This window comes from Callithrix jacchus, chromosome 3 (genome assembly GCF_049354715.1).
Source record: "Callithrix jacchus isolate 240 chromosome 3, calJac240_pri, whole genome shotgun sequence".
NCBI lineage: Eukaryota > Metazoa > Chordata > Mammalia > Primates > Cebidae > Callithrix > Callithrix jacchus.
The window spans coordinates 91,333,916-91,360,738 of NC_133504.1; the positions used below are offsets into that span (position 1 = coordinate 91,333,916).

At 37.4% G+C, this 26,823-nt stretch overlaps 1 protein-coding gene across 19 annotated transcripts in view; it reads left to right on the forward strand.

Moving 5' to 3' along the window:
* The window catches only part of TBCK (TBC1 domain containing kinase), a 291,657-nt gene extending 265,548 nt beyond the window's left edge, over window positions 1–26,109 (forward strand). For 17 of the 19 annotated variants that reach the window (XM_054253081.2, XM_078366726.1, XM_054253088.2 and 14 more), the window contains one exon: window positions 25,527–26,109. In XM_054253081.2, the coding sequence (XP_054109056.1) occupies window positions 25,527–25,637 (111 nt within the window). In that variant the 3' untranslated portion in view covers window positions 25,638–26,109. Of the gene's footprint in view, window positions 1–17,276; window positions 17,301–25,526 lie in introns of those variants that run through there. The other 2 variants (XM_054253085.2, XM_054253084.2) reach the window with 2 other exon arrangements.
* Window positions 26,110–26,823: the final 714 nt, after the last annotated feature.

Here is a 26,823-nt window from a genome sequence, read left to right on the forward strand (position 1 = left end):
TTATGTTCTTCTCTAAGCTGGTTATTCTAGTTAGTACTTCATCTAAACTTTTTTCAAGGTTTTTGATTGTTTTTAAAGTGAATCTTGAGAAACTAACCACTTTTCTTCTAAGTTGCAATCAGTATGCTGCAGCTGGCAGCTGGCAGAGTCCTGTTTTGAAAAGATTAAGAAAGCCACAGTTGAATACTGTGAAAAGGAAGCAGAGGTGCCAATTCTAGTTAGTACAGTTATAAGTTATCATTTCAGAATTTATGATTTTTATGTCAAATCCATATTTGGACTTAGGAATTTTATGTTTGTGAAATAGTAGACACTGATTGTAATTTTTAGCATATTCTGTAACATCTTCTGTTAAGTCCTGGTAAAAGAATTAGTCTAAAACCCAACAAATGAAAATATTAAATGAAAGAAGATATACTTCAATAAAAGAAAAAGGCTTTTAATATTGAATTTAACACATGGTAAAATATCACTGAACCACTTCAAGGTAGAATAAATGAACCACTTATCTAGTATATGACAGCATTAAAATCACCCATTTGACATACAAATTAGTACCAGAGTGTCTTTTGTAATACAAATACGCAGGAATTACTATACAGTGACCAGATGTTTTGAATATATTATCTAAACTCACATAGAAGACAGAATAGATCTGAGAAATACAGCCTATTCATATGCCTGAATAACTATTATATAATCAGAAGGCATATGATACCATTACAGTATATATTTATTAACTATTTCCTGTAATTACAGTTGATTAGCAGTTTATTGCTGAGATGATTTCTTTACAATTACCACTTCCCCTTTTGTATTTGTATTTAGCCTTGCTTCCACATTAAGTATATCAGAAAACCTTTAGACTCTACCATTTCTTATCTAGATAAATTATTGCTCTTTACCAGAATAGAGCAAACAAGGACTGCAGAGATCTTAATGTCATTAGGGTGTCATGTAGAGTCTTCTCTGGACCAGAATTTAGTCTTGCTAAATCTCACTTGTCAGTTACTCCTTAATTCACTGTCTCTTAAATGTTAAAGCTGTGGTATATAGTATAATAAAGCATAGTCAGATATGCTGTGAGCAAAGCTATATTATTAAGCCTTAAGAAAAATCAGATAATCTCTAATGAATGAAGTAGAGTCCTAGGTCTCTGAAATGTGTGCTACGGTTCGTAGGGTGGAATCGTTTTTGTGCTGATACTTGTTGCTGTATGGCTGAGTTTAATTTGACAAGCCAAACAAATGCAGACTACATCTATTGGTAGGGTTAAGAAGAGTAGGAAGACCTTTATTTCAAAACAAGCATATTTAAGCCTTTATTGTGTCACATTTAAAATGAAGAACATGGCAAGGTGTCACTTTGGGGCTGTTGCAAAAGTAATTGTTTTTTAAGAATCTCATATGAGGCCAGGTGTGGTGGCTCACACCTGTAATCCCAGCACTTTGGGAGGCCGGGGTGGGTGGATCATGTGAGGTCAGGAGTTTAAGATCAGCCTGTCCAACATGGAGAAACCTCGTCTCTACAAAAAATATAAAATTCTGGGTGTGATGGCATATGCCTGTAATTTCAGCTACTTGGGAGGCCGGGGAAGGAGAATCACTTGAACACAGGAGGCCAACGGATATCATGCCATTGCATTCCAATCTGGGCAACAAGAGCAAAACTCTGTCAAAAAAAAAAAAAGTGTGAGATATTGTGTCTTTGGCTGCTAAACTGTAATTAGATTCTCTGAGCTTAGAGGCAAAACATGCCTGCAGGATATATACAGAAAGCCCCAAAAAGATACCTCTTAAAAAAGTTAAGCATACTGAATTAATCCCAGAGAACACGTATATAAATCTGGGAATTAAAGCAATAACTATTCATATCAATAGGGAGAGCTAGTCTACCATATCATGTATTAGGTAAACAAGGATATAAAAAGATACATTTTTATATCCTTCAGCAGATGTTCAGATTTAAAGGAGAATTTTTTATTTTGACATTAATCAAATGCTACCTAAAAGAAAATGTATAGTTTGTTTTGATACCCATGGCAACCATTACCCACATAACCTTACTCCTAACATAAAGTCAAAGTTTCAGCTTGTAAAAAATTTATAGCGAATCCATCTCTTTCCTGGAAGTAAACTGTGATGTTTAGTAAGAATGATGACTTAGTACAATAGCATGCTGAATGTGCTATTGTGTTATTTCCCCTCCGTGGGAAAATAATGTAATGGGATGCAACTCTAGAGACAGTGATGGGTCTCAGACTGGAAAACTGGCCAACAACATGGACTAGAAAAAAGGGAAAGCTCCAGTCAGTGTTTTTATAACTTTAGTTTTAAGAAAAAGTGTAAATATCTTATTGCTCTGTTAGTCTCTAAACTTGTAAGACTAAAAATAATTATTAACTATATCTAGATCATATTTTATGGTTATGAGACCACTAAGACTTCATCCCTGACAGTGTATCACATTCCAAAGGCTATCTACAAAAGAAATTAGAAGAATCTTTGCCTTTCACTTTGTCTTATCTTTTTGGAAAATATTAGAGACAGTTCATCTTACCTTTAAATTGTTATATTCTTGGCACAAAGTCAATTTTTTTCTTTTGTTATCAAAAGAAATATTCATCTGAACATGTTTAGTTGCAGTCAGATGGGCAATTACTATTCTTTAATTCAGAACAAAAAATAGAAAAGAGCTATGTATATCTGAATAATATTTTATTCTTGTCTAGAAACCTAGACAAGAGATAATTTTTGTGGGTGTTCTGTCAATCACTAAACAATGTGAGTAACTGATGCTTTCTACACATAGCATGTAACAATTAAATTTAAAATGTGATTCCTGTTGTTTTCTAATTAAGATTATCAGATTTATAATAAGCAAGACATGCCATTGCATCTACTTTTTAAAATAAGGTAATAACCCAGTTGTGTTAATTTACACTCCCCTGTAGGTCAAACATATTTGATCTGTAGATGATAGGTTGGAAGTTAATATGTGCTGTGGTAATATGAGGCTTTTTCCTCATCTCCCTGCTCCCCATTACTTCCTAGATTCCTTAACCAAGCTAAACCAAGTTTTAAGATATTGTGGTGATCATTGGTAGCTTTTACCTTTTGCTAGTCTCTTTGTCCTAGTTCATTCAGGCTATGATAATTAAATACCAAAGACTGAGTGGCTTGTGACAATAGAAATGTATTTCTCCCAGTTCTAGTAACTAAGTCCAAGATAAAGGCTCTCATAAGAGCCCACTTCATAGTTCATATATGGCCATCTTTATGCTGTATCCTCATGTGGAAAAAAGGAGCAAGGAAGCTCTCTCAGGTCCATTTTAGAAAGGTACTAATTCTATTCATGAGGGTTCTCCCCTCATGACTTCTTCACCTCCAGAGGCCCTCCCTCCTAATATCATTACCTTGGGGTTAGGATCTCAACATGAATTTGGGGAAGACACAATCATTCAGACCATGGCACTCTTCTCTTTTTTTTTTTTTTTTTCCTTATTTTTTTATTGCATTTTAGGTTTTGGGGTACATGTACAGAGCATGCAATACAGTTGCATAGGTACACACATGGCAGTGTGTTCTGTTTGCTTTCACCCCTTCACCCACATTTGGCGTTTCTCCCCAGGCTATCCCTCCCCACCTCCCCCTCCCACTGGCCCTCCCCTTTTCCCCCCAATAGACCCAAGTGTTTAGTACTCCCTTTTCTGTGTCCATGTGTTCTCATTTTTCATCACCCGCCTATGAGTGAGAATATGCGGTGTTTCATTTTCTGTTCTTGTGTCAGTTTGCTGAGATTGATGTTCTCCAGATTCATCCATGTCCCTATAAACGACACAAACTCATCATTTCTGATTGCTGCATAATATTCCATGGTGTATATATGCCACATTTTCCCAATCCAGTCTATCATCAATGGGCATTTGGGTTGATTCCAGGTCTTTGCTATTGTAAACAGTGCTGCAATGAACATTCGTGTGCATGTGTCCTTATAGTAGAATGATTTATAGTCCTTTGGGTGTATACCCAGTAATGGGATTGCTGGGTCAAATGGAATTTCTATTTCTAAGGCCTTGAGGAATCGCCACACTGTCTTCCACAATGGTTGGACTAATTTACACTCCCACCAACAGTGTAAAAGTGTTCCTTTTTCTCCACATCCTCTCCAGCATCTGTTGTCTCCAGATTTTTTAATGATCGCCATTCTAACTGGCGTGAGATGGTATCTCAACGTGGTTTTGATTTGCATCTCTCTGATGACCAGTGACGATGAGCATTTTTTCATATGATTGTTGGCCTCATATATGTCTTCTTTCGTAAAGTGTCGGTTCATATCCTTTGCCCGCTTTTGAAGGGGCTTGTTTGTTTTTTTCTTGTAAATCTGTTTGAGTTCTTTGTAAATTCTGGATATCAGCCCTTTGTCAGATGGGTAAACTGCAAAAATCTTTTCCCATTCTGTTGGTTGCCGATTCACTCTAGTGACTGTTTCTTTTGCCGTGCAGAAGCTGTGGAGTTTGATTAGGTCCCATTTGTCTATTTTGGCTTTTGTTGCCAATGCTTTTGGTGTTTTGTTCATGAAGTCCTCTTTAGTCCTGTATCCTTCCCCTCTTTGCTCAAGCTCTTCCTCTAGCCTTTGGTCTCAAGCATCTGAGATTATCCTTCTACAGGTATGTGCTCAAAAGAGACAGAATAACTTCACAGACACTGTAAACCAATTCAGCATATGTGTTGTCCCTGTATTAAACTTCTCTAGCTCCGGATAATATCTATCTAGTTTTTCAAATTAATACAATACTTCTAAACACATTGGGGTCTGTTGGGAGGTGGAGGACGAGAGAGGAACAACGGGGGGGAGGGCGGGAGGTCAGGAAGGGATAACATGGGAGAAATGCCAGATGTAGGTGATGGGGGCAATGGAGGCAGCAGACCACATTGCCATGTGTGTCCCATGCAACAATCCTGCATGATCTGCACATGTACCCCAGAACCTAAAGTACAATGAAAGAAAATAAAAAAACTTCTAAACCTGTCATGGGTCTTTTTACCTGTTAGAAAATTTATTAGACCTCTTAAGCATTTAGATAAAGAATGAGAAGTAAGTATCCTTTATCAACTTCAGGTATGCAAGGAATTCTTTCTTGATCTTGTTGTACCTGTAAGCACTGGCTTCCTTCCTGACATTTTTCTTGCTTTGCTCATCAGCATGTGTTTTAGTCTGTGAGCTTATATCAGATTATAAGGAAATAGTTTGTATATTAATGCAATTTGAACCTGCTGGACATCACATAAAAGTTAAGAGTAAGAGTGGAAATTCTACTACATAACTCCGATTTGTTAAGTGATAAAAGATTACTTCAAAAGACTCATGAACTAAAAATTCTGCTGTTCTGTCCTTATGTCCTAACTTTTCATTAGTTTTGTGTAGTGAAAAGCAAAGTGAGAGCTGTAGTAAAGAAGGCCTTAATACGCCTAATACAGACATTGGTTTTCTTGGCTTTTTAACATGTTTACTAGAAATATGTGGTAAAATATAAGCAGTTTTTAAAAAGACAGAGGGAGCTTATTTCCAATTTCCAGGAAAAACTGCAAAGTCATCATCTGAATCTTGTGATCTCTGGCACTTACATTTGTGACCTAATACAGGATGAAAGTTATCTTGTCTCAGTATGTGTTATTCTACATACACACCCTGTACTCCACAGCCCACCATTTAATTACTCCTTACCACAGGAATGTCTGTGGCTGAGTAAGAAACTAACCATAGTTGCCCTCCCATTTGACCCACAAAGGTTGGAACTTGGCTGTGATCCATCACGGTCCTAACGGTGTATTGAATCTCAGTTTTTATTGTATACATTCTTTACAGAGTGTAGCATACTTTGTATAATATGACCAGTGGCTTGGACACAGTGTGAGTTTACTAGTCTTAGTTGTCTAGTATAAACAGAAGTCGATAAATGTTTGTTGCTGAAATTCAGTTCCCAAATGTCACAGATCAAAGGAAAATGTACCACAAGACTTATTAGGAATCCTGATACTAAATTATATTAGATGATGGAATTTTATCAGAAGAGCCTTGTCCTCTAACATGAGCCAGTGTATGTTTTTAAGAATAATAATTGTTTTCAAACAAACTTTTCTATCACAGTTTGCTTTTCAAAAACATTTCCACATAGCCGTTTCTGGAAGGACCTGTTTAAAAGTGGAAACTATTATTAAACACTAATCTATAAATCTATAGGAAGATCCTAATTGCCATATTCACAAATACTAAGTCACTAACATAATTTTCAAAATTAAAACATAGTATATAAGAAAACTTTTTAGCTTAGAGTTCATCATGAATTTCAGGGAGTTTTTGAACTAATTGAAATTATATGTAAAGTGTCCCACATAAATTCCATTTTTTGAGACACAATATTTATAGTCTTTATCTGACTGCTGAAGGGTTTCTGACCCAGTAAACATTGAGTCACTGGTAAAAATCACTGCTTCATCATAAAGAGTTCACCATGAACACCATAAAGCCCTATCTCACATTTCATTTGGGGGCAAGTTTGCTTTTTACATTTGAATCTATACATTTTCAAAGTATTGTAAATTTCTCTCTTATAAAAGGAGTAATTAAGGAAAGGAAAATGGAAGAAGAGAGGAAAGAAGGAAACCATCTTGTCCTAAGGATCTACCTATGAATCAGGCATACATACACACACACACTTTCACAGAGACACAGGCATACCTCAAAGATACTGCAAGTTCAGTTCCAGACCAGCCCAATGAGGTGAATATGGCAATAAAATGCATCACACAATTTTTTTGTTTCCCCATGTATATAAAAGTTATGTTTATACTGTAGTAAGTGTGCAATAGCATTATATCTAAAAAACAAGTACATACTTAATTAAAAAATGCTTTATTGCTGAAAAATTCTAACAATCACCCAAGCCATCTATAAATCATAATCCTTTCACTGGTGCATGGTCTCACCTTCACATTGATAGCTACTGACTGATCAGGTTAATGGTTGCTAAAGATTGGGGTAGCTGTGGCAATTTCTTAAAATAAGGCAACAATGAAGTTAGTCTTATCAATTGACTCTTCATGAAAGATTTATCTGTGGCATGCAGTGCTATTTAACAGCATTTATGCACAGAAGAACATTCCAAATCAGTACTCTCCAATCCTGCTGTTGCTTTATCAGTTTATATAACAAATGCTTTGTTATTTCAACAATGACACAGCATCTTCACCAGAGGTAGATTCCATCTCAAGAAAACATTTTTTTGCAAATCATAAGAAGCAACTCCTCATTCGTCCAAGTATTATCATGAGATTGCAGCAATTCAGCCACATCTCAGGCTCTGCTTCTAATTCTAGTTGTTTCACTATTTCTACCACATCTGCAATTACTACCTCCACTGAAGTCTCGAACTCCTCAAAGTTATCCATAAGGGTTGGAATCAGCTTCTTCCAAACTCCTTTGCATGCTGATATTGTGAGCTCCAATGAGTGACAAATGTTCTAATAGATATCTAGAATGATGGATTCTTTGCAGAGGATTTCAATTTATTTTGCCTACATCCATTAGAGGAGTCACTGTCAATAGCACGTACAGCCTTACAGAATGTATTTCTTAAAGAATAAGACTTGAAAGTTGAAATGACTCCTTCATCCATGGATTGCAAAATGTGTTAGCATGTGTGACAACAACAGTCATCTCCTTGTATGTCTTCATCAGAGTTCTTAGGTGACCAAGTTCATTGTCGATGAGCAATAATATTTTGAAAGGAATCTTTTTTTCTGAGCAGTAGGTCTCAACAAGCAACTTAAAATATTCAGTAACCTGGCTGCAAACAGATGTGCTGTCATCCAGACTTTGTTGTTCCATTTATAGAACACAGGCAGAGTAGATTTAGCATAATTCTTCAGAGCCCTAGAATTTTAGAATGATCAGTGAGTATTAGCTTCAACTGAAAGTCACCATCTACATTTGTCCCTAATAGGAGAGTCAGCCTGTCCTTTGAAGCTTTGAAGCCTTGAAGCCAGGCATTGACCTCTTCTCTCTAGCTTTGAAAGCCCTAGATGGCACCTCTTCTCTCTAGCTATGAAATCCCTAGATGGCATCTTCTTCCAATCAAAGGCTGCTTCATTTGCACTGAAAATCTGATGTTTAGTGTTATCAACATTCTTAGCTAGAGTTCCTGGATAACTGTAGATTCTCCACTATTACTGGTTGCTTCACTTTAACACTTTTAGTTATAAAGACAGCTTTTTTTTTCTTAAACCTCATGAACCAACCTCTGCTAGATTCCAACTTTTCTTCTGCAGCTTCCTCATCTCCCACAGCATTCATAGAATTGTAGAGTTAAGGCCTGGCTATGCAGATGGTGATTAATGATGTGGCTGGTTTGATCTATCCATACCACAAAATTTTCCCTATGTCAGTTAGAAGGCTGTTTTGCTTTCCTATCATTTGTGCGTTCACTGGAGTAGCACCTTTAATTTCCTTTAAGAATTTTTCCTTTGCATTCACAACATGGCTGTTGAGTACAAGATGCCCAGCTTTTGGGCTGCCTTGGCTAAAAACATGTCTTTCTCACTAATTTTAGTCTTTTCTAGATTTTTTATGTAAAGTGAAGGTCATATGGCTCTTCCTTTCATTTGAACACCAGCTGCCATTGTGAGGTTATTAATAGGCCTAATTTTAATACTTTTGTATCTCAGGGAATAGGGAGGTCAGCAAGTTAAGATCCACTGCCTTGAAATTCTCGCAGCCAACACTGCAGTCAGAGCTTGACCTGGGACACTTGAGCTTGGTAGAGGGAGGGGTGTCCACCATTGCTGAGGTTTGAGTAGGCGGTCTTTTTTTTTTTTTATTGCATTTCAGGTTTTGGGTACATGTGAAGAACATGCAAGATTTTTGCATAGGTACACACATGGCAGTGTGATTTGCTGCCTTCCTCCCCATCACCTATATCTGGCATTTCTCCCCATGCTATCTCTCCCCAACTACCCATCCCCTATTGTCCCTCCCCTAGTTCTCCCCGACAGACACCAGTGTGTGATGCTCCCCTCCCTGTGTCCATATGTTCTCTTTGTTCAACACCTACCTATGACTGAGAATATACGGTATTTGATTTTCTGTTCTTGTGTCAGTTTGCCGAGAATGATGTTCTCCAGATTCAACCATGTCCCTACAAACGACACGAACTCATCATTTTTGATTGCTGCATAATATTCCATGATGTATATGTGCCACATTTTCCCAGTCCAATTGATGGGCATTTGGGTTGGTTCCAGGTCTTTGCTATTGTGAACTGTGCTGCAGTGAACATTCATGTGCATGTGTCCTTATAATAGAATGATTTATAATCCTTTGGATATATACCCAGTAATGGGATTACTGGGTCAAATGGAATTTCTATTTCTAGGTCCTTGAGGAATTGCCACACTGTCGTCTTCCACAATGGTTGAACTAATTTACACTCCCACCAACAGTATAAAAGTGTTCCTGTTTCTCCACATCCTCTCCAGCATCTGTTGTCTCCAGATTTTTTAAAGATCGCCATTATAACTGGCATGAGATGGTATCCCAATGTAGTTTTGATTTGCATTTCTCTAATGACCAGTGATGATGAGCATTTTTTTATGTTTGTTGGCCTCATATATGTCTTCTTTTGTAAAGTGTCTGTTCATATCCTTCGCCCACTTTTGAACAGGTTAGTTTGTTTTCTTTTTTTTTTTCTTGTAAATCTGTTTTAGTTCTTCCTAGATTCTAGATATTAGCCCTTTGTCAGATGGGTAGATTGCAAAAATGTTTTCCCATACTGTTGGTTGCTGATTCACTCTAATGACTGTTTCTTTTGCTGTATAGAAGCTGTGGAGTTTGTTTAGGTCCCATTTGTCTATTTTGGCTTTTGTTGCCAATGCTTTTGGTGGTTTGGTCATGAAGTCCTTGCCTATGCCTATGTCCTGAATGGTTTTACCTAGATTTTCTTCTAGGGTTTTTATGCTGTTAGGTCTTATGTTTAACTTTTTAACCCATCTGTAGTTAATTTTAGTGTAAGGTGTCAGGAAGGGGTCCAGTTTCTGCTTTCTGCACATGGTTAGCAAGTTTTTCCAACACCATTTTTTAAACAGGGAATCCTTTCCCCTTTGCTTGTTTTTGTCAGGTTTGTCAAAGATCAGATGGTTGTAGATATGTGGTGTTGCCTCCCAGGCCTCTGTTCTGTTCCATTGGTCTATATCTCTGTTTTGGTACCAGTACCATGCTGTTTTGATTAATGTAGCCTTGTAGTATAGTTTAAAATCAGGTATTGTGTTGCCTCCAGCTTTATTCTTTTTGCTTAGAATTGACTTGGCTATGCGGGCTCTCTTTTGGTTTCATATGAAGTTTAAGGTGTTTTTTTACACTTCTGTGAAGAAGGTCATTGGGGATAGCATTGAATCTGTAAATTACTTTGGGCAGTATGGCCATTTTCACAATATTGATTCTTCCTAACCATGAGCATGGAATGTTTCTCCATCTGTTTCTGTCCTCTCTTATTTCATTGAGCACTGGTTTATAGTTCTCCTTGAAGAGGTCCTTTACATTCTTTGTTAGTTGTATTCCTAGGTATTTTATTCTCTTTGTAGCAATTGTGAATGGCAGTTCATTCTTGATCTGGCTCTCTTTAAGTCTGTTATTGGTGTATATCAGAATGCTTATGATTTTTGCACATTGATTTTGTATCCTGACACTTTGCTGAAGTTGCTTATCAGTTTCAGGAGTTTTTGGGCTGAGGCGATGTGGTCTTCTAGGTATACTATCGTGTCGTCTGCAAATAGAGACAATTTGGCTTCCACCTTTCCTATTTGAATGCCCTTTATTTCTTTTTCTTGCCTGATTGCTCTGGCTAGAACTTCCAGTACTATATTGAACAGGAGTGGTGAGAGAGGGCATCCTTGTTTAGTTCCGGATTTCAAAGGGAATGCTTCCAGCTTTTGCCCATTCAGTATGATATTGGCTGTTGGTTTGTCTTAAATAGCTTTTATTATTTTGTGATACATCCCATCAATACATAGTTTATTGAGGGTTTTTAGCATAAAGGATGATGAATTTTATCAAAGGCCTTCTCTGCATCTATTGAGATAATCATGTGGTTTTGTCTTTGGTTCTGTTTATGTGGTGAATTACATTTATGGACTTGTGTATGTTGAAACAGCCTTGCATCCCCGGGATGAAGCCTACTTGATCATGGTGAATAAGCTTTTTGATGTGCTGTTGCAATCAGTTTGCCAATATTTTATTGAAGATTTTTGCATCTATGTTGATCATGGATATTGGCCTGAAGTTTTCTTTTCTTGTTGAATCTCTGCCAGGTTTTGGTATCAGGATGATGTTGGTGTCATAAAATGATTTGGGAAGTATTTTTTGTTTTATAGATTGTTTGGAATAGCTTCAGAAGGAATGGTACAAGCTTCTCTTTATATGTCTGGTAGAATTTGGCTGTGAACCCATATGTTCTTGGGCTTTTTTTGGATGGTAGGCTATTAATTGCTGCCTCAACTTCAGCCCTTGTTATTGGTCCATTCAGGGTTTCGACTTCTTCCTGGTATAGGCTTGGGAGGATGCAAGTGTCCAGGAATTTATCCATTTCTTCATGGTTTACTAGGTTTTGTGCATAGAGTTGTTTGTAATAATCTCTGATGATGGTTTGTATTTCTGTGGAATCTGTGGTGATATCCCCTTTATCGTTTTTTATTGCATCTATTTGGTTATTCTCTCTTTTCCTTTTTATTAGTCTGGCTAGTGGTCTATTTTGTTGATCTTTTCAAAAAACCAGCTCCTGGATTTATTGATTTTTTGAAGGGTTTTTTGTTTCTCTATCTCCTTCCGTTCTGCTCTGATGTTAGTTATTTCTTGTCTTCTGCTAGGTTTTGAGTTTTTTTGATCTTGCTCCTCTAGCTCTTTCCATTTTGATGATAGGGTGTCAATTTTAGAGCTTTCCTTGCTTCTCATGTGAGAATTTATTGCTATATATTTTCCTGTAGACACTGCTTTAAATGTGTGCCAGAGATTCTGGTATGTTGCTTCTTGGTCCTTGTTTATTTTGAAGAACATCTTTATTTCTACCTTCTTTTCATTGTTTATCCAGTCAACATTCAAGAGCCAGTTGTTCAGTTTCCATGAAGCTGTGTGGTTCTGAGTTGGTTTCTGAATTCTGAGTTCTAACTTGATTGCACTATGGTCTGAGAGACTGCTTGTTATGATTTCTGTTCTTTTGCATTTGCTGAGGAGTAATTTACTTCCAATTTTGTGGTTAATTTTAGAGTAGGTATGATGTGGTGCTGAGAAGAATGTATGGTCTGTGGATTTGGGATGGAGAGTTCTGAAATGTCTATCAGGTTTGCTTGTTCCAGGTCTGAGTTACAGTCCTGGATATCCTTGTTAATTTTCTGTCTCGTTGATCTAATATTGACCGTGGGGTGTTAAAGTCTCCCACTATTATTGTGTGGGAGTCTAAGTCTCTTTGTAAGTCATTAAGAACTTGCTTTATGTATCTGGGTCCTCCTGTATTTGGGCGTATATATTTAGGATCGTTAGCTCTTCTTGTTGCATTGATCCTTTTACCATTATATAATGTCCTTCTTTGTCTCTTTTGAACTTTTTTGGTTTAAAGTCTATTTTATCAGAGAAAACAATTGCAACTCCTACTTTTTTTTTTTTTCTCTCCATTTGCTTTGTAAATGTTCTTCCATTTCTTTATTTTGAGCCTTTGTGTATCCTTGCATGTGAGATGGGTTTCCTGGATACAGCACACCGATAGGTTTTGGCTTTTTATCCAATTTGCCAGGTTGTGTCTTTTGATTGGGGCAGTTAGCCCATTTATATTTAGGGTTAAATTGTTATGTGTGAATTTGATCCTGCCATTTTGATGCTAGCTCTCTGTTTTGCCCATTAGTCGATGCAGTTTCTTCATTGTGGTGAAGGTCTTTACCATTTGGTATGTTTTTGGAGTGGCTGGTACTGGTCGTTCCTTTCTATATTTAGTACTTCTTTCAGGAGCTCTTATAAAGCAGGCTTGACGGTGACGAAATCTCTGAGTACTTGCTTGTTTGCAAAGGATTTTATTTTTCCTTCACTTATGAAGCTTAGTTTGGCTGGATATGAAATTCTGGGTTGAAGGTTCTTTTCTTTAAGGATGTTGAATATTGGCCCCCACTCTCTTCTGGCTTGTAGGATTGCTGCTGAGAGAGCTGCTGTGAGTCTGATGGGCTTCCCTTTGTGGGTAACCCAACCTTTCTCTCTGGCTGATAATCATCAGATTCACCAGGGTTGAAATGAAGGAAAAAATGCTAAGGGCAGCCAGAGAGAAAGGACAGGTTACCCACAAAGGGAAGCCCATTAGACTCACAGCAGATCTCTCAGCAGAAACCCTACAAGCCAGAAGAGAGTGGGGGCCAATATTCAACATCCTTAAAGAAAAGAACTTTCAACCCAGAATTTCATATCCAGCCAAACTAAGCTTCATAAGTGAAGGAAAAATAAAATCCTTTGCGAAAAGCAAGTACTCAGAGATTTTGTCACCACCAGGCCTGCTTTACAAGAGCTCCTGAAAGAGGCACTACCCATAGAAAGGAACAACCAGTACCAGCCACTCCAAAAACATACCAAATGGTAAAGACCTTCAACAAAATGAAGAATCAGCATCGACTAACGGGCAAAACAGACAGCTAGCATCAAAATGGCAGGATCAAATTCACACATAACAATATTAATCATAAATGTAAATGGGCTAACTGCCCCAATCAAAAGACACAAACTGGCAAATTGGATAAAAAGCCAAAACCCATTGGCGTGCTGTATCCAGGAAACCCATCTCACATGCAAGGATACACAAAGACTCAAAATAAAGGAATGGAAGAACATTTATCAAGCAAATGGAGAGCAAAAAAAAAGCAGGAGTTGCAATTCTCGTCTCTGATAAAATAGACTCTAAAGCAACAAAGATCAAAAGAGACAAAGAAGGTCATTACATAATGGTAAAAGGATCGATACAACAAGAAGAGCTAATGATCCTAAATATATACAGACCCAATACAGGAGCACACAGATACATAAGGCAAGTTCTTAATGACTTACAAAGAGACTTAGACTCCTACTCAATAATAGTGGGAGACTTTAACACTCCACTGTCAATATTAGACAGATCAATGAGACAGAAAATTAACAAGGATATCCAGGACTTGAACTCAGACCTGGAACAAGCAAACCTGATAGCCATTTACAGAACTCTCCACCCCAAATCCACAGAATATACATTCTTCTCAGCACCATATCACATCTACTCTAAAACTGACCACATAATTGGAAGTAAATCACTCCTCAGCAAATGCAAAAAAACGGAAATTTTAACAAGCAGTCTCTCAGACCACAGTGCAATCAAGTTAGAAATCAGAATTCAGAAACTAACTCAGAACCGCACAGTTTCATGGAAACTGAACAACTGGCTCTTGAATATTGACTGGATAAACAATGAAATGAAGGCAGAAATAAAGTTCTTTGAAACCGATGAAAATGAAGACACAACATACCAGAATCTCTGGGACACATTTAAAGCAGTCTCTAGAGGAAAATATATAGCAATAAGTGCCCACACGAGAAGCAAGGAGAGATCCAAAATTGACACCCTATTGTCAAAATTGAAAGAGCTAGAGGAGCAAGATAAAAAAAAAAACTCAAAACCTAGCAGAAGATAAGAATTAACTAAGATCAGAGCTGAACTGAAGGAGATAGACACACGAAAATTTCTTCAAAAAATCATTAAATCCAGGAGGTGGTTTTTCAAAAATATCAACAAAATAGACAGACCACTAGCCAGATTAATTAAAAAAGAAAAGAGAGAACAACCAAATAGATGCAATAAAAAACGATAAAGGGGAAATCACCACAGATCCCACAGAAATTTAAACCATCATCAGAGAATATTACAAACAACTCTATGCACTTAAACTAGTAAACCTGGAAGAAATGGATAAATTCCTGGACACTTGCATCCTCCCAAGCCTAAATCAGGAAGAAGTCGAAACCATGAATAGACCAATAACAAGATCTGAAGTTGAGGCAGCAATTAAAAGCCTACCACACAAAAAAAGCCCAGGTCCAGATGGGTTTACAGCAGAATTCTACCAGACACACAAAGAGGAACTGTTACCGTACCTCCTGAAACTATTCCAAATAATCCAAAAAGAGGGAATCCTTCCCAAATCATTTTATGAGACCAACATCATTCTGATACCAAAACCCGGCAGAGACTCAACAAGAAAAGAAAACTTCAGGCCAATATCCATGATGAACATAGATGCAAAAATCTTCAATAAAATACTGGCAAGCCGATTGCAACAGCATATCAAAAAGCTTATCCACCATGATCAAGTAGGATTCATCCTGGGGATGCAAAGCTGGTTCAACATACGCAAGTCTATAAACATAATTCACCACATCAACAGAACCAAAAACAAAAACCACATGATTATCTCAATTGATGCAGAAAAGGCCTTTGACAAAATTCAACAGCCCTTTATGCTAAAAACCCTCAAGAAACTTGGTATTGACGGAACATATCTCAAAATAATAAAAGCTATTTATGACAAACCAACAGCCAATATCATTACTGAATGAGCAAAAGCTGGAAGCATTCCCTTTGAAATCTGGCACTAGACAAGGATGTTTCTCTCACCACTCCTATTCAATATAGTACTGGAAGTTCTAGCCAGAGCAATCAGGCAAGAAAAAGAAATAGAGGGTATTCAGATAGGAAAGGAGGAAGCCAAATTGTAGCAAAGGCTTGGAATCAACCCAAATGCCCATCGATGATAGACTGGATGGGGAAAATGTGGCACATATACACCATGGAATATTATGCAGCAATCAAAATGATGAGTTCGTGTCCTTTATAGGGACATGGATGAACCTGAAGAACATCATCCTCAGCAAACTGACACAAGAACAGAAAATGAAGTACCACATGTTCTCACTCATAGCAGGTGTTGAACAATGAGAACACATGGACACAGGGAGGGGAGCACTACACACTGGGATCTGTTGGGGGGAATAGGGGAGGGACAGTGGGGGGGTGGGGAGTTGGGGAGAGATAGCATGGGGAGAAATGCCAGATATAGGTGAAGGGGAAGAAGGCAGCAAATCACACTGCCATGTCTGTACCTATGCAACAATCTTGCATGTTCTTCACATGTACCCCAAAACCTAAAATGCAATAAAAATTTTTTTAATTATTTTTCCTTTAATCCTTATGAGGTTGTGTTAGAATTATATATGAAAGTAAAATAGAAGAGGAAAAGAAGGAAAATGTATAATTGCTAATGAAGATATCCATTTATCTTTTTTTCACGCTTCTATTGAGTGGACACTTACCACTGAAAATTGCCAGTCATTGAGAAAAAAAGGAACTAAGAAAGCACAGGGCTTCTTTGAAGAGTGATTTGCACTGCAGACAAAGGTGAAAGATACAGAGAGTCTCATTACAATAGCATGGAGCCTAAAAGTAGAAAGTAAAACTTTCACTGCATCCTCTTGAAATTCTTCTGTCTACTTTAGTTCCTTAACTATGGAAATGAAGTGAGGATATTGTCTTTCTATCATCTGTGGACTTCTATAGTAACATTATGTCACAAGCATTTTTTATTTCTATATTTATAAACTTCAAAATCTTTGTATAAATACCTTTTTGTGTAGATGTCTTTTAAAATATATCATTTTTAAAAGTCATCTTACCTGTTCAACTCATACAAAAGTTAAGTGAAGACCCTATAAGTAAAGGATAAAAGCAACTAGCATTTGACACTTACCAGAGCCAGTTAGTTTCCTTACTGTTTGCTCCAGAATTCTTTCCACCTCCTCCACTAGAAGTAAAACAGCTTAGTCCCTGGCATAGTGCCTGATACACAGTAGATGCTCAGAAAGTATTTATTGAATGAATGAATCAGTTATTCAACATATATTAGAGCAAATACTATGTACTAGTAGTCACCGTTCTAGGCATTGGAGAAACAGTAACAAATAAAATTAAGTTCCTACTATCATGGAACTTACAATATCTTGGGAAAGACAGACAATAAACTACATATACGTATATATATATGTACATATATCTATATATATATGTATACACACACACAAATGCTTTTATATATATATACATCAAATGGTCATAAAGGCTGAAATAAGGTTAATATGAGAAAAAGAGTGCTGATGGCTTCTTTTCTTTATAGGGTGATTAGTGAAGCTCTTATTCTGAGATGGAAAGCCACTTGAAGATATGGAACAAAGGGTGTTATATCATCTGATTCATATTTTAAAAGAGAATCATTCTTCTGATGATTGTCATGTAGAGAAAGACTATATGGGGTAAGGATAGAAGCAGTAAGGAAATTTTTGCAGTAATCTAAATTGGAGATGATGATGGTTTGGACTAGGAGATGAGATTAAAGAGGTTGATGGGGAGTTGGGAAATGGTTTGCAGTTTTGCAGATCATGAAGGACCTCATAGACTATGGAAGGACTTTGGAATTTATTCTGAATAAAACTACAGGCGATTAAAATGCTGTGTGACAGGTTATGTGAAACCTCTGACTTATATTTTAAAAGGATTACTCACTCACAATATGTGAGCATCAGACCATAGGGAAAAGAGTGGAGGCAGGGGAGACCAGCTGATAGGTTGTTACAATTATCTAGGTAGGAAATAATGATCACTTGCACTAGTACAATATTTGTACAAGCAGTGAGAAGTGATCAGATTCTGAATATGTTTTGAAAGTTACAGGATACATTGCTAAAGAAAAAAAGAAAGATATATCCAGGCTTATAACTTAAATAAATAGAAGAGTGGAGTTGCCATTTCCTGAGAAAAGGAACACTTCAGGAAAGGATTGGGTAGAGGAGGGTAGTAATCAAGTATTCCCCTTTGAAACTGGTAAGTTTGTGAAGCCTATTAGATATCAAAGTGTCTAATAGATGGTGAAGAAGCTGACAGATTCATGAGTTTAAAGTCCAGGGAAGATAATAAAGACAAATTTACAGTCATCATTATATAGATAGGACTTAAACCTGTAGGACTAAATGAAATCATTTAGGGGAGAAGTGTAGATAGAGAAGAGGTCAGAGGACTAAGCAATGGGGCAAGAGGTCAAAAAGATAAGGAAAATCCACCAAGGGTGATAGGAAGGCATAGCTAGTGAGGGGATAGAACCAGGAGAGATTGGTGTACTGAACGCTAATGGAAGAAAGTTCTGAAGAAAGGAGGGCATGATCAAATGTGTCATGATGCTGATGGGTCAAGTCAGGTTCAGAATGAGTCTTAAAAATTGGATTTGACAATGTGAAGATTACTGCCAGTCTTAATAAGAATATTTTGGGGAAGTGATAGAGACAAAAGTTTGGGGAGAATTTGAAAAAGAATAGGCTTCTTGCAAAGAAAAGAGATAGGACAAACCATTAGATTAAAAGATGTCCATCAGTCACAATTCGTGGACCTTGTTTGGATTCTGACTCAAATAAATTTAATTATGGATGAACATATGGACAGACAAAGAGAATGAGAGGAAGAGGGGATGTTTATGAGTTATGAGCTAATTGGAAATGTGAACATCTACTAAATATTATATTACAGGAAGTGTCTTCATGGGGCATTTTTCTAGGTGTGATAATACTATGGTTATATATTTTTTAAATCCAGTTATTTCAAAGATACATGTTTAGGTATGAAATACTATGGATTTGCATTGAAACAGTGCAAAAGTGAGAAGAGAGCATGGAAGGAATAAATGATACCATTTGGCTGCAAGTTACAATTGCTGAACCTAGGGGCTCATGCCTTTCTTGTCTATTTTTATATATTTTTATATATTTATATAAAGAAGGAATGGGAAGACATGAAATAGAGATAGCAGCTTTGGGCAACAGGAAATTAAAACATGAAAATACATTGAGTTAGCACACTCTAGATATTTATATATCTTCTTATGTAACACAAACTATAAAAATATTTGTTTAGATAAAAATCCTTACACTATCAAATTTCCTAACCTCAAAGACTGGTTCTAAGAAAAATAGAATAACCCTCTTTGTGGACACTAAAGAATACTATATATACTATGAATTTGAACTATCCCAGATACCATTGGAGTAGTTATTTGTCAAATAAACATGGATCAGAAAGCTGGACCATGTAATGACTATTCTTCTAGACTCTCCTCAACTTTTAAAAAATGCATATTTAGCATTTTCTAGTATATAACACACTAATATGCTGGAATTACCTGTTCTTCTCCTTCCTTGTCACCAGTGCCCATGGTAGGGTATAAAATGATTACTGGCCTGTGCATTCACCTTTTTGGCTTTGCTCTGCTGCTGGTTTTATTTCTGTGAGTGAAATTAGAAAATATAGCAACCACTGCCTAATTGTTATTAGATGTTATTACTGTGAAAACCAGTTTTATAACTTATACAATACTATTAAGAAAATAAACTTCAATGAATTAAAAAGATCTGAATACAGGAAGACTAGCAGGAGGCAAAACATTTATCTCAGTATGGGGAAACACAATAAGGATTGAAACAAAAAGTAACATTCAAAATTATATTTGGTTATATAATCAAGAGAATAAATCAGTGGAGTATTAGATAAATTATTTCCACCTCTTTCCTACTAATCCTTACTACAGCTCTTATGTTTAGTCCCTGTTTAATACATGGGGTTGGGAAAACTGGCTAGCCATGCAGAAAGCAGAAACTGGACCCCATCCTAACACCTTACACTAAAATTAACTCCAGATGGATTAAACACTTAAACATAAGACCTAACACCATAAAAACCCTAGAAGAAAACCTAGGCAAAACCATTCAGGATATAGGCATAGGCAAGGACTTCATGACCAAAACACCAAAATCATTGGCAACAAAAGCCAAAATAGACAAATGGGACCTAGTTAAACTCCAGAGCTTCTGTACCACAAAAGAAACAATCATTAGAGTTAATTGGCAACCAACAGAATGGGGAAAAATTTTTGCAACCTACCCATCTGACAAAGGGCTCACATCCAGAATCTACGAAGAACTAAAACAGATTTACAAGAAAAAAATAAGCCCATTCAAAAGTGGGTGAAGGATATGAACAGACACTTTTCAAAAGAAGACATATATGAGGCCAACAAACATATGAAAAAATGCTCATCATCTCTGGTCATTAGAGAAATGCAAATCAAAACTATATTGAGATACCATCTCTCACCACTGAGATAGTGATCATTAAAAAATCTGGAGACAACAGATGCTGGAGAGGATGTGGAGAAATAGGAGCACTTTTACTCTGTTGGTGGGAGTGTAAATTAGTTCAACCATTGTGGAAGACAACAGTGTGGCGATTCCTCAAGGACCTAGAAATAGAAATTCCATTTGACCCAGCAATCCCATTACTGGGTATATATCCAAAGGATTATAAATCGTTCTATTATAAGGCCACATGCACACGAATGTTCATTGCAGCACTGTTTACAATAGCAAAGACTTGGAACCAACCTAAATGCCCATCAATGGTAGACTGTACAGGGAAAATGTGGCACATATACACCATGGAATACTCTGCAGTCATCGAAAAACGATGATTTCATGTCCTTTGTAGGGACATGAATGAACCTGGAGACCATCATTCTCAGCAAACTGACACAAGAACAGAAAATGAAATACCGCATGTTCTCACTCATAGGTGGGTGTTGACGAATGAGAACACATAGACACAGGGAGGGGAGCATCACACACTGGGGTCTGTTGAGGGGACGTAGGGGAGGGACAGCGGGGAATGGGTAGTTGGGAGGGATAACATGGGGAGAAATGCCAGATATAGGTAATGGGGATGAAGGCAGCAAACCACACTGCCATGTATGTACCTATGCAACAGTCTTGCATGTTCTTAACATGTACCCCAGAACCTAAAATGCAATAATGTAGATATATATACAATAAAAATTTTTTTAAAAAAGAATTTTATTCTGAAGGTATTGAGTATTGGTGTTCTGTATCTGTCCCTTAAGTAGATTTGTTAATTGCATTGTTCAAATATTGCATCTTACAGTTTTTTTTCTGGTTGTTATTTCACGTACTGAGAGCAACCTGCTCATACTTCCTACTATGATGGTGGATTTGTCTGTTTTGCCATTCAGTACTATCACATTTTTATATTTTGAGGCTTTACTACCAAATGCTTACAAATTTAGAATTGTCATATCTTTTTGGCAAATTGAATTTTTTATTATGAAATCTCCCTTTTTTTCTGTAATAATCTGTTTCACATTAAATTCTACTATGTCTGATAAAGTTCGGGCCTCACAAATTTCAGACCTACAAACACAGCAGCCTCTTCTAGTGCAAAGTGACTTGCTCTCCACACAGCACAAAATCTATAGGAATTGCAGTTTGAGTCCCAAACCTGACCTACAAATGAATCCCATTATCTAATTAAATGACTCTCAATGCTAGTTACACATTAGAATCACCTGGGAAAAGGAGGCCCTTTTAAAAACAGCTGATGTCAGAGGTCTGTCACAGAAACTCTACTTACTAGTCTGGAACAAACCTGTATATTACTGTTTAGTAAAAGCACCCAGATGATTTCTCTGACTTTATAACCACTGGCTCAGTATAATATCCTGCCACCTCCACCAAGGATGTTGCTCAGTAAGTCTAGATTTGTAATTTCTGGGTGGAGTCTGCACTCTGTGGAGTATGGAGTCAAAAGGCCTGTCAGGTGAAAAATGAAAGATGGAAGAAACCATATACCCTGGATGACTGGTTCTCCCCTGTCCCACTGTATGTCTTCTCCAGGTATGATATTACTTTTTTCACACTGTGGAAATCTACCCCAGCAGATTCACAGCCTTTTCTTTCTTCCCTAACCTGTCAAGCTATAGCCACAAAGATAACTATGTGGTAAGTATAGCAATTGTGGCCATCACATCTGGACTCTGATTCCTTTTAGGAGTCAATAATGAAAGAGGAATAGAAGGAAAAAAGAAAGAAACCAGTTCCCCAGCCCCTGTTAAATTCAGAAACTCTGCGTATTACTCTGAACTGCTTTTATGCTACCCATGCTACTTCATATGAATTGTGTATTACCATCTCCTCCACTGAACTCTAAGCACTCCAAAAACTGGAACTGTGCCTGGTACCTACTTAGTAGGTGCTCAGTGAAATGTTTGATAAGTGAATAACCAAGTAACTAAACAGATAGAGAAGAAGAAATGTTTCCATAGCAGTGGAAAAGATGCAGTCATGGTTTCACTGCTAGGGGTCAGTATTTAACATGGATAATTGAAAACACAGCAGAGCATCAAAGGAGCAGAACTCAAAATCTTATGTGAAAACTAAACAGTTGCACTTTTTCTTAAACAGCCTGCTTCTTTTCAATGCAGCTAAACATTTGCTATCTCCTTGTACTCCATTTCTACTTTTCTTCTTAGACCTCACACACAGCAGCAACCTGATTGTTTCAAAGTGCTCTGCTCTGCTTGCTTTGTCTATTTCCACTTTCCAGCTCGGCAGCAGCCTAGTTGTTAGGGACTTCCTTTAATATAACAGTAGGAACTCTTTCCAGCTCTACAGCATAGTTTAAGGGAGATTAGTTGAATGTACAATCCTTCCTTACTCATTTTCTGATTTCCACAGTGTTTTGAAAGAACTGAGAGTTAAGACTGCTTATCCACAAGGCTTTTTCAGTAATGTTATGTTTATCTTAGAATTCCGGTCTAAATGGTAATTGAATTGTGCATGTGGAAGAATGCAGCCAAGATGTTTCAGTAATCATGTGGTACCAGGGACTGGGCTGCCTGCACATGACTTGGGGCAGATGAATCTGGTGCCTTCTTTCTTAAGGACTGGGTTTCAAAGAGAAGTAAAAACAGGATGAAGAGCAGCTCACGCCAGCTCACTTGACACCTTTTGAAATACAGAAGCACTGTTTCTCTTCAATGTTCGTTACTATCAAGGATTCCCATCTGGTAGTTCTAAGAGAGCATAGGATGTGAAATGTGAACATTTGAATCTCTGTGGAGCCACTGCAGAGAATCACTAAGAAGATAAGTAGGGTCAGCAGTACTAAGACTCATTTATGTGAGTTGTTTTGGAGACTGCTAACATCCCAGTCCAACATTGTTTATTCCACCTAATGACCAAGACCTTTATCCTTTTGGCTTAAGACAGTATTATTCAAAACATTGTCCATGGACCACTTGCTTTAGAATCATCTGTGGGTGCTTATTTAAAAATACTTATCCCTGAGCCCCAGATCAACAAAGCAGAATATCTGGGAGTGAGGCCTTGAACTTGTCCTGGATAAACCACTCAGCTCATTCTTTTGAACCCTAAAGTTTAGATTGCTGCCTTGAGACCTTACTAAGTATTAAGCTTCAAAGTGCCCCAAGAAGCAATAGCATTGTGAGCAGGTGTTAGTCATTTTTATTGAAGGATCTAAGGTCAGCTTGTTTGTAGAGAAAGTAATTGAAAAGAACTTGAGAACACAAATACTCATTGAGAAGGAATAGGTTACTACCAAAGAGAAGGAAGGAGTAGAGAGAAAAGAGCCAAAGAAAAACTTCTTTACTTTATAATTTTGCCCTAGGTTTTATGGTCATTTGTCATAGCTGAGTTCAATCCAGCAAACATATATTGAGCCCCTACCAGGTGCCAGATACCAGGAAGAAAACAAAATAGAAGGAAGCTCTTAAGTGGAGAATTTAAATAAATGAAAAAAGGCCAAAGATTGAGATTCATACAAGAAACTTTGGGAGCTGAGAAGCAGGGACCCTAATGGCAACTTAGCTCCTAGAGAAGGAAGTGTCTGAGCAGGAAAATTAATAGAAGTTAGGCAGATTTTGAGGTTATGTATGGGGGTGACTATTGGGGAGGAGCTAAAGAGGGGACAGAAATTGGTGGGAAATGGAGCATGTGCCCAACATTGGACAATCTGCCCAAGAAAAGGTCTGAACATAAAGCAGTATGCTATTTTGGGATTGGCAAGCAGTTCAGGGCTGCTTCATCATAAAGTACAAAGAATGAGGAAAAGGCAATCTATGATCCTGGATAGGTAGATTAGAGCTAAGTCAGATACGTGCATATTTTTATAACTTTTTTTTTTTTAATTTTTTATTGGATTATAGGTTTTGGGGTACATGAGCAGAGCATGCAAGACAGTTGCGTAGGTACACACATGGCAGTGTGCTTTGCTTTTCTTCTCCCCTTCACCCACATTTGGCATTTCTCCCCAGGCTATCCCTCCCCACCTCCCCCTCCCACTGGCCCTCCCCTTTTCCCCCCAATAGACCCCAGTGTTTAGTACTCCCCTTTCTGTGTCCATGTGTTCTCATTTTTCATCACCCACCTATGAGTGAGAATATGCGGTGTTTCATTTTCTGTTCTTGTGTCAGTTTGCTGAGGATGATGTTCTTCAGATTCATCCATGTCCCTACAAACGACACAAACTCATCATTTCTGATTGCTGCATAATATTCCATGGTGTATATGTGCCACATTTTCCCAATCCAGTCTATTATCAATGGGCATTTTGGTTGATTCCTATTTTTATAACTTTTACAACGTCCTGTTGTGCCAGACATCTAGAAGTCTCTCTGGATCTGTCCTTCAAATTCATTCCAGGTTTGTGGTCTCAAAATGTTAGTTGTGATTGTTCCAAAAACATATTACAACTGGTTTGTGGGCCCTCTGTGGGACAGTGAAGTGGACCATAATATCAAAATTTTTTAAATATAAATTTGAGCTTGTTTTGACTATTACTGGAAGAATACTTAAAAATAGTAACATTAATGACTTCTAGAGAGAGAGGACTGGGAACGGAAGTGGAATGACTTTAATTCTCACTGTATGCCCTTTTCTACTGAATTTGAATTGTTTACCATGTATATTTATCACATATTCAAAAAAATCATAAAAGAGAACTAAAGAGATATTTATTCTATAAGATAAAGAAATTGTCAGCATATAAAAGAGTGATTTGCTAGGCGCAGTGGCTCACACCTGTAATCCCAGTACTTTGGGAGGCCGAGGTAGGTGGATCATGAGGTTAAGAGATTGAGACCATCCTGGCCAACATGGTGAAACCCCGTCTCTACTAAAAATACACAAATTAGCTGGGCATGGTGGTGCCCCTGTAGTCCCAGCTACTTGGCAGGTTAAGGCAGGAGAACTGTTTGAACCTGGGAGGCGGAGGTTGCAGTTTGCAGTGAGCAGAGATTGTGCCGCTATACTCCAGCCTGGCGACTGAGCAAGACTCTGTCTCAAAAAAAACAAAAAGAGTGATTTAATTTATATTAATAACCAAGTTAACAACTTATACAATGGTGACAGCAATGATAACATTAAAATAATTTTGTCTTTTAAATCCTGAGAAAAACATGAGGTTGGAGAAATCTGTATATCCTCTATAAATTTTGCCTCTTTTTTTTATTTTCCAGTTTGCAGCTCACCTTGTGAAAATGAAATATCCAAGAATCTGTATTCTAGATGGTGGTATTAATAAAATCAAACCAACAGGCCTCCTCACCGTCCCATCTCCTCAAATATGAAGAACCAACAGTGTGACTGCCGAGGGTCAACATTGCATCAGCACCAACACCACAGTTCTTCATATCCATGCCACTCTCAGACAAAACTAGATGTCCAGATTGTTGCATTTCCATAAAGTTTGTCACGAGACATTTTTTAAAAATCTCATAACCTACATGTTCAGCTATCCAGGCAAGAAACTTGACTGCACATGTATTGCTAAAGAATTTTAATAGTGAAATCTGATCATGTATTTTTACCACACTACCACATAAAACCCAAGGAATTCAGCTAAGACAGATTTAGCATTATCAAGAAATCCCAGTTGCCCTGAAGAAGCTGTCCTCCATGGTACTGAACAGTTCTACTGATTGTATTATTTAGAAACATACACTGAATGTGGGCTGAAATCATCATCTTTCCATGATAATGAAAATTGAGAAACTATTCACAATACATTCCTTATAAATAAATGCTACATTTAGTAACTTATTTCACCCATAAAAGGGGTGTGCATGTATATGTGTGCGTGTGCATGTGTGTGTGTGTGTTTAGAGGAAGTAGAGTTTGACCCATTGCACAAGTGGTAATATTTACTCCCAGAAAAATGAAATTTAGAAACCATTAATATTTGATATAATATTTGGTCAGTTCCTATAGCAAACAAGAATGGCTTCAAAAAATTTTTTTAGTTTCTTTATCACATGAAAGTCTGTATAGTCAGTCCAGGACTAGTGTACTGGTTTCCTGATCATTAAGAACTCATTATCTTCTCTCATTGCCCAATCTCAATACATGACATCCATCTCATGGATGAAAATGGCTCCTGAGCGTCTACCATCACATCTGCTATCTAGAAGGAAGAGAATGAGAGAAGTAGGAAGGGGATAAAGAGAAAGGAAGGGATGAAATATGGAGGAAGAAAAGAAATGAAAAAAAAAGGGAAGCATGCGCCTTCCCTTTAAGGTCACAAACCAGAAGTTGCACACATTACCTCTGCTTTCATATTATTGGCCAGAACGTAGGCACCTGGCCACACCTAGCTTTAAGGAAAACTGGAAGTATAGTCTTTGGCTGGTTGACCATTTCCCCAGCTAAAAAAAAATATTACTGTATGGAAAGAAGAGAGAACATATTGAGGTACAGCTAGCAACCTCTGCCTCTGCCACATTATTTGAAAAATTAAGTACTATACTTCATTCAATC